The sequence below is a fragment of the Aptenodytes forsteri genome, unplaced genomic scaffold (assembly GCF_000699145.1).
Source record: "Aptenodytes forsteri isolate BGI_AS27 unplaced genomic scaffold, ASM69914v1 Scaffold284, whole genome shotgun sequence".
NCBI classification, from domain to species: domain Eukaryota; kingdom Metazoa; phylum Chordata; class Aves; order Sphenisciformes; family Spheniscidae; genus Aptenodytes; species Aptenodytes forsteri.
In genome coordinates, this window is record NW_008794445.1 from 5,659,490 (window position 1) to 5,668,738 (window position 9,249).

General features: G+C 41.6%; 1 protein-coding gene across 1 annotated transcript in view; it reads left to right on the forward strand.

Annotated features, from left to right (window-relative positions):
• Positions 1–9,249, forward strand: part of AGBL3 (ATP/GTP binding protein like 3) — a 37,093-nt gene that overhangs the window by 11,704 nt on the left and 16,140 nt on the right. The window contains exons 5-8 of the mRNA XM_009290147.1: positions 1,146–1,253; positions 5,606–5,744; positions 6,261–7,040; positions 8,620–8,782. Coding sequence (XP_009288422.1) covers positions 1,146–1,253; positions 5,606–5,744; positions 6,261–7,040; positions 8,620–8,782 — 1,190 coding nt within the window. The remainder of the gene's footprint in view (positions 1–1,145; positions 1,254–5,605; positions 5,745–6,260; positions 7,041–8,619; positions 8,783–9,249) is intronic.

Here is a 9,249-nt window from a genome sequence, read left to right on the forward strand (position 1 = left end):
GGGAGGCGGGGGGGAGTGAGCGAGCGGCTGTGTGGTGCTCAGTTGCTGACTGAGGTTAAACCACGACAATGTGTTAGATATTATTTCCTTCTTCTCTTTGTTACCCCTAAAACAAGTTTTGTCCAGCTCTAGGTCTGCATTTCTACACAGAACAACCCCTTGTGACTGCTGTCTGTATAAGCCTATGGTTGTACTACACAAAGATAAACAAAAATAAAACAAATTAGCCATACATACCTGGTGAATTAGAGAAATTGCTGTCACAGCTTAATTAAGTGAAACAAAGCTTCAGGCAGATAAAGAAAAGTTCAGACAGAGCAAGCCTGACAAGCCTCAGTCCTGAGGTCTTGCAAATTCAGTACAAATCTTATGTCCTGTTACTAGCAATGTCAGAACTGTATTTCAGGGCTATATGGTTAAATATGAATGTCAGCTAATAACTGCTTTTATGCAGTCTGTACAAAAGTCATACTGCAAACCTATCACAAGACAGTGAAGACTTGAACAGTCCCTGTGCTTTATAGATACAACCAATTGCGATTTGGAAGTAATCAGTAGAAATTGGAAATGCACAGAGGTGGGACTGAGACATCTATGCCCTTATTCTGTTGCCTTTGAAAACAGATCCCAGTGTATTGAATGGAATGGGATAGGACTGCTGTGAGTATTACAGTAAGGAAAGGCCTACTGTCAGAATGAATAGGTGTTCAACAGATCTTTGACATGCCAGGCAGATGTCATGCAAGTTACATGGAGACACTGCATTATAGCCGTGCAGCGTCTGTGTGGTCAGCAATCAATGACTTCACTCTGTAGTTAGAGCATCTGTTTTTCTAATGCTACCAGTGCTGCCTCATGTTCACCGTTGTCATCCTCACTGATGGTAAGCAAGCTGTACAGGGAACAGAGGTAAGTTTGCACAGCAAAAGTTAGACCATGCACAGATTGATACGTATTTTTATTTAGAGTTATAGTGAAGATTTGTTCACAGATCCAAAAAAGAGGTTCAAAAGGGGGCTTCCCTATTCCTTTATGTGCAACTGGTATAAATAGGATGAACCGCTTTGCAATGTGTCCTTCATATTATAAAGACTCTAATACAGTCTTCCTTCTTGTAGTCCTTCTGTGTGTCTCTTCTTTTTCAGATTGGATACCCACAACCCCTGAGCCCTTGTACACTCCAACAGGTTTGGAGATGACGCCGCCATACCAAACTCCTGACAAAGGCACTGTGATTTATCTAGGAGAAGAAGGTGGGAACACCCTGAGAAATCTTGCTGTCAGCTGTAGGTAGATGATGCACCTGCTTTCGTCTCCTTTATGAACCTAATTCAAAGCCTGATGAAATCAATATGATTTTCTATTGTTATTTTATGGCACTAGGGGATAAATTATTTTCCTATAGATAGGGAAGGAAATGAGTTACACAGCTGTCTCATCATCCATAAGTTCTGCTCATACTGTTAATTAGCTCACGAGTCCAGCTCAGCTCAAGCCATTGTTCTCAGTGAATAGCAGTATGAACCAGCCTAAAATGAGTTTGTTGTGAAAACATGAGTGGAGAAAGATAATTTAACAGCCAAAGGAGAAAGTGAAAAAGATGAGAGCCGTGTAACTGCAGGATCAACACTAAAGTCTGTGTTGGGAGAAGATTTTATTACCCTGTTTGCTATAGTGGTTTTGCCAAGACTTAGAAACAAAATCTGTCTGGATTGGATCAGTGCTTGATTACAGGCTTCTAAGTCTGGCAAGGATTAATTGGACAGAATTGAAGAGAGTTAGTTGCCTTATTCCACCGTCACCAGTTGATTATCAGAGTCATTTATTCTTTCTTGTGTTTGCTAAGTTGATCCAGTTGCCTTGGATGAACTTGGAACTCCTGGCAGTTGTTGATTTTGGTCTTGGGCTACTTCTACATAGATAAGAAAGGATGATAATAATTTTGCAATCCTAGGATAACTAGATGTGGCCACAGAATTTTCAAAAGCACAAAACTGAAAGGGAACTGGCATCCTTCTTGAGGTCAGCACAGTTGGTAAAAGCTTGCAATATGCTGAAAAGCACTGTTACTCTTTGACATCATGTTTATTTAGAAATTAGCTACTTCTGCAGTATGGGTGTATTACCTCTCACTAGTAGGTTGCTACATTTGGTGGCCAAGAAAACTGGTAACTGCTGTGTGACTAGGAAGGAACTTCCGTCCTCTGCAACTGGACCTGCTAATTTATTGCAAGGGATAAGATGTGGAGGAACACTCTGAATCTCAGCTCCCCACCTTTTTGAAAACAAGGACAGTGATTTCTGTTATGGTCCTTTAGTTGCTGTTCTTCAAAAATGCAACTTTTCACGTCCTTTATTACTGACTTGAACTTCATGCACAGGCGACTGGAAGTGGTTCTTATTTCAGCCTGTACAACTCTCCAGTAAAGTGTGTTCTTGGTATCGTGGTTCTCAGACTTCGTTAATGAAACTTTCCAACTGAGGAGGTGAAAACTGCTGCCTTTACGTATGCCCAGTTCTCCCTCCTGCTCCTGAGGAATGACATTGTGCAGGCAGTTAGCAATGCCTGAGCTACCAAACATCAAGCTGCAGCAGAATATGAGTGCTTGCTATTGCTGTGAAGACTCTGTACCTAAACATATGGATAGTAATAGTCAGTATTTGTTGACTACAGGGTGAGTTTTTAAGTGACTGTAATTGTACGTTCACTGCCTTGAGTGTGCCACTTTGCCTCCTAGCCTTGGGTTTGGCTGGTAGCAGGACCTGCAGAGAACTTCAGAGCCCTGGAGCCTTTACTTCCCCTTCCCTGCTTGCACCAGGGAGAATAAATAGACTCCTTGTGCAAACTGGGCTGCTGGGCACTGCGGCCAGCTGGGGGACAGGAGCAGCTGGGAGGAGGAGGAGAACTTTGGAGTCCTGTGGAGTTCATTTTCTTGTTTCTGTTCCTGGGACAGAAACCTCCAGCTTGCTAGCTTTGCCATCTAAGTTATATAGAAATAAATACAATTTTTGGAACCCTAAAATCCTCCTTGCAGAGAAGCTCTGTAGAGTAGGACAGGCATCTGCACTTATGCAAATTTATGACCTGAGTGCCACAGACTTTGACTGGCATGTAATGAGCCATCAAATCCTGTGGGAGACAGCAGCGGCACTCCTGATTCCCACTGAATTTGAATTCAGCAGGAGCTGGGAGTTACTGCCTGTCTGGGAACTACCTGCTGCTGAGTTCCTACAGGCCCTCCTAAAATCTGATTTGGGAGAGAAAAACAAAATCCAATGGTGACTCCCGTGCAGAAACATCAAAATACCATGATAAAGATCTCGGATTTTATTTGTGCATTTCATTCTATAGCATTTGACTAATACAGATGTTTCCAGAAACAGTTTTACTGGATTAACTACTGAAATATTTTTCTTCCTTAATGTTAAGGAAGAGCATGAAGACGAAGGGAAGGGTAGAGGAACTGTGAATGGAATTTCAGCTAAATTCAGAAAGTAATTATTCAAGTGGGTATCCCAGCCAGCAAAGCTAACAGCCCTTCTCTAATGAAACCCCCTATGGGTCTGTAGTAACCAATCATGGAGAACAATACACTGAATATGGCACCTTTTGCATATGGCAACAGTGATTCAAGGAATGAAAAAAACGACTTATAGGAATCTTGGCTTTACATGACTTCTCTGAGTAGTACTGTCAGAGCTTTAATAACACTACAGGAGAGAATAAGACAGACTGCTGCAGGATAAATCTCTAGCACAGCCCCAGTCAAGCAAGGGCAGACACAACTCTGATCTGAACAGAGGCTGCTGTGCAGCTCTAACCCTGCTGTATGGTACAGGGTCAGTCCCCCTTATTGGCAGCGTGGTAAGGAGGCAGTTTCTCCTCAGAAGGATCCAAAAGTGTGCTGGTTTTGGCTGGATAGTTAATTTTCTTCATAGTAGCTAGTATGGGGCTATGTTTTGGATTTGTGCTGAAAACAGTGTTGATAATACAGGGATGCTTTCATTACTGCTGAGCGGTGCTTACACAGAGTCAAGGCCTTTTTCTGCTTCTCACCCCACCCCACCAGCGAGCAGGCTGGGGGTGCATAAGAAGTTGGGAGGGGACACAGCTGACAGCTGACCCCAGCTGACCAAAGGGATATTCCATACCATATGACGTCATGCTCAGCATATAAAGCTGGGGGAAGAAGAAGGAAGGGGGAGACATTCGGAGTTACGGTGTTTGTCTTCCCAAGTAGCCATCACGCATGATGGAGCCCTGCTTTCCTGGAGATGGCTGAACACCTGCCTGCCGATGGGAAGTAGTGAATGAATTCCTTGTTTTGCTTTGCTTGCGCATGCAGCTTTTGCTTTAGCTATTAAACTGCCTTTATCTCAACCCATGAGTTTTCTCACTTACACTCTTCTGATTCTCTCCCCCATCCCACCAGGGAGGGTGAGCGAGCAGCTGTGTGGTGCTTAGTTGCCAACTGGGGTTAAACCACGACAAGCAGTAAGGAGATAGAGCAAGAATACAAGAGAATATTGGCAGTTCAATATTGGCAGTGTGAAACCCACAGTCTCACAGAATAGTTTCAGCCTGGAATACCTGCAGTTTTCACCTGCCCTCATTTTCCATGAGCTGGCCCTAATCCAAGTGTCAGAGCACAGCTCGTGCTGCTGAGGTCGGCCAGAGTCGCCAGCACGGCTACACTGACCCTGAAGCAGGATCTCTGGGCTCCCAGCTTTATGCAGAAGAGACGCATCCTCTCTCTCTATTTTGTGGGTACGGTTTGGAGATGACAGGAAGTTTTGATTATCCCAGTTTGCCACACCTTTGCCACCATATTGACACCTATGCAGAGAAAGCAAATAAATGTTAAAAATAGTTCTTGCCTTGGTTCTGTAAAGGGAGGATCCTTGACCGTTAAAATTATGCCAAGGATATTCTGGAACCGAAACAACTTCCCAACCGAAAAAGTAAATTCTTGCTGATGGCAAATCTAGAAGTTCTGGTCTTTAATGAACTATGGTAACGAAGATTGTAGTAAAAAGTTCAGTTATGCCTCTGTGAGCCTCTTGTCTGATGAAAAAGTAGCAGAAGAGAGCAAAAGGAGATATGGGCTCAAACTGCATGCTAAATGTGATGTGAAAACATCATTTGCAACACAGAAGTGATTGCTGCTGGGTCTGGACATCACCTTTTTTTACTTCTAGACTAGAATAATTGAATACAGAGATGTAAAAACAAACTGATGGCAAGAGTTGTCAGCTACATATGATTTCTAAGTAGAGAAGTTGTCCATTTGACTGGTGAAAAGAGCTTTCCACCTAACTCAATTGCTCTGCCTAAGTACAGAGTATGAATTGCCCTTTGCTCGTGCAGAGAGACACAGGCACCTCCAAGACAGAGTCAGATCTTAGGCTGGCTGAAATCCATAAGGTTAAGTGGGAGTGGGCAGCAAAATCTTTGTATAATTTCTTTTACACATACCTAAGATATGCTTTGAAGTTCAGCTCCATGCAGTTGTCTGTTTCTAGAAGGAATTTTCAGAAGGATGCAGGTATTCCCTAAAATGGCTCAGACTGAAATGAAAGACATCTGTTCTGCTCCTTCCCCTAGCTAAGAAAAACTCCCACTTTATGTATTCCCAAGTGAGAGGTCTCTGCCCCCTGAAGCAGATCCTCCATCAGAAAGGGGACAACACACTGATCTTTGAAGCACGATTTGAGAGTGGGAATTTGCAGAAGGTGGTCAAAGTGTAAGTTTCTAATCTTTTTTTCTTTTATTAAGATGGAGTTATTATCAGAGTTGTTACTATCAGCAGCCTGCTATCAGTTTCTGAGCAGGATGTGTTACTCTGGGTTTGTAACTTGTTTTACATTTGAGTAAGCTTCAAAAGTAGTTTCAGGTAGCCTTCACATGAAATGGTCTGATAGCCATTCCATAGCACTGAACGTTTTCTGTAAGTGATAATCACCCACACAAACTGAACACCTTTTCTTAAGCACCTCCTTTGAAAGCATAGTGTGGAGAACGTTTTTAGAAGTCCTAGTTACTATTAAAAGTCCCAATGAAGACAGCAGTTGCATTATTGACACACTCAGTGTGATTAGGCATCTTTTCCTGGCAGCTGCATAGACTTTGACAGTGTAAATGGGATTTGCACCTGATTCACTGTGGGATGCTTTTTCATGGCAGTCCGCATTATTTGACCCTGCATCATATTACATTGCTAACCAGCATCACAACTGTTTGTCTTCTTTCTGCCTACCAGCAATGAATTTGAGTACCAGCTGACCCTGCGCACCGACCTCTACACAAGCAGACACACGCAGTGGTACTACTTCCAAGTAAGCAATACACAGGCAGGGATGCCGTATCGCTTCACTATTGTCAACTTTACCAAGCGTAACAGCTTATATAAACGTGGCTTGAGGCCACTGTTGTACTCGGAAGCCAATGCTAAGAAACACAAGGTTGGCTGGCAAAGGACTGGAAATGAAATCAAATATTACAAAAACAACGCAGGCCAAGGTGGACGTCAGTATTTCTCACTCACTTGGACATTCCAGTTCCCTCATGACCAAGACACCTGCTACTTTGCCCACTGCTATCCTTACACCTACTCCAACCTGCAAGAGTACCTGGTGGCCATCTCTAAAGACCCAGTGAAGTCCAAATTCTGCAAGATTCACATCTTGTGCCATTCGCTGGCAGGAAACATAGTGTATGTTTTAACTATCACCAACCCCCCCAAAAGTGGCAAGGGCACCGAGAGGAAGGCTGTGATACTAACCGCGAGGGTGCATCCAGGAGAAACTAACAGTTCCTGGATAATGAAGGGCTTTCTGGATTACATTCTTGGCGATTCAGGCAAAGCTCAACTCCTGCGGGACAATTTTGTCTTCAAAGTGGTACCCATGTTGAATCCAGATGGTGTGATTGTGGGAAATCACCGCTGTTCTTTAACAGGTCAGGACTTGAACCGCAAATACAGATCTAACATGAAGAAATGTTATCCTTCCATCTGGTATACCCGAAACATGATCAAAAGGTAACCTCATTTTCCCTTTAGAATAGATGATTTTCCTTTCCACTGTCTCTTTGTTAGTGTGACTTCTCTGTCCCTTGTTGTTCTGTTATTGTTTACATCTTTGCCCTGTACCCAAGCCTTTCTGACTGTTTTGTTTACGTTCAGTTGCATTTCAGAGTGGGTTGTTTTTTTCTTCACTATTGTGCAGGTTTTCCTTTAATATCCTTTCTTCATTCCTGGTAATAAGTTATATCTCCAAAGTAAAAGAGTTTTCATCAAAATATTTTCAGCGTATTTCTCCCCACTATCCTCTGCCAAAATCTACTTATCAAATTGCTTATTTCTCTCATTTTCTTCTTTTCTGGCATACAAGCACGTCCCAGAATGAAGTTAGGTTCAGAATAGATCCCAAATGTCCATTTGGCAGCAAAGATTGCCAAGTTTGCTGTATGTTTTGCTACAAATACGTTTGATTTCTTATGCAGACTTCCAGTCACAGAGACATTGATACTCTGGATATAAAACTAAACCTTCAGGTATTAAAATAAACCTTTAGCTAGTAAACTAAATCCCTCTGGTTTAACTTCTGTAACAAATTAATACAAACAAGACTCTTGTGCAAAAAGCCAGTGTCAGAATTAGTATATTTAACGTTTTTCATCTAGTTACAGCCTGTTTCAAATAAGATCTGTGTTCTTTCAAATGAACGTTTCGGCATGTAGATCCCTTGCTTACAGGGGATGAGCACTGTGCCTCTCCTTCTTTTCCATGAGAATTCCTCTCTCTGTCTTACTGTATGGAGTCCGCCTGCACTTGTGAGTGCCCTGTAATTAATATTAATTATGTCTGCTGAAGTGCTACTGACCTTCAGCCTCATATTCAGCTATCGTCAGCTGAGACAGATATGTTTATTACTGCTTCCTTCTTAGTTCCACTGTGGATTTCCAACTCCTGCCCAGAGTAAAGCCCCAGGTGACAAGCTGTGGTACCATCAGATCTTCCCTGTAGAGCTCTGCTTCGACACAAATTGGGCGTTGGGGTTGTGGGTTGCTAAATCCCAATGTGTCTACCTGCAAATTTTCTTTAAAAAGTTAGTTAAGCAATAATACATTGCAGAATCTTGACACATCATAAAAATTGATGTCTGCAGTTTGATAAAGGAAAGAGTATTCACTGCCATTTATGCTTCAGTCTCATAATTGTACAGCATGTATTATTCAACACGTACAATAGTGAAAGCACAGCAGATAAGAATAGCGGGTTTCAGCTGTACAACGTGCTCATGTACACATCTACAGAGCTGGATGTATATAACTGAGCCTGAGAGAACAAACACATGGACAAAGGCTGATGATGCATACGCTCATACCTTATTTCTGTGCGGTGACAAGTGTTTTATTCTGGAGGGAACGGAGCAGTTTGGCTCTAATCTAGCACACTAAAGGTTTAACTTAGAGCTCAGAGTATGAAACTTGTATTGATTTCTTGCTCTTTAGGTTATACATGAGCTTCAGTGTAACGTATTAGCTCAGACTTATTTCTGAGGTGGAGGAAAAAAAAACACTTCTAATAAAGTATTCTATGTCATTCCGTATTACAGAGTGATGGGGGAACGTGATGTTTTTCTGTATTGTGACATCCACGGTCACAATAGGAAACAAAATGTCTTCGTGTATGGTTGTGAGAGAAAACAGCAAGCAAAAGCACCATATGTGCATCCACATGTCTTCCCACTCATGCTGAGCAAGAGCTGCCCAGATAAGGTAAGCAAATGTCTGGCTAGAAACTCACACCTAAAAATTCAAGCACCATCTGGGATCCCTAATTTTTTGTTAAGGTATGACATTTACTAAAAGACCGCACTTCACCCAGTAAAATAATCTTTAATTGGCTAAAACTAGAAATGGTAGGAATATGAAATTTTAACTCCTTTGAAATTCCAGCACTCTAAAATGTATCATGGTGAATTGGGACATAAAGTTAGCATTTTTTAAAGATTTTTTTAAAAGAAAGAAAAAAAACAGAGTCTCAAAGTAACATTGTTTTAATAATGTCAAAAACTAACATTAAATATTGTATACTCATATATTAAATGCAGCTTTAAAATATATTGGAGAATTAAAATCAAACAAGTAAGCAAATAAGAAACTAAAGAAGAAAAATGTTTCTCTACATTGAATTCTTTTGAAAACTTCTGTTGAAAATTGTGTCAAAATCTCCATTTTTGTGT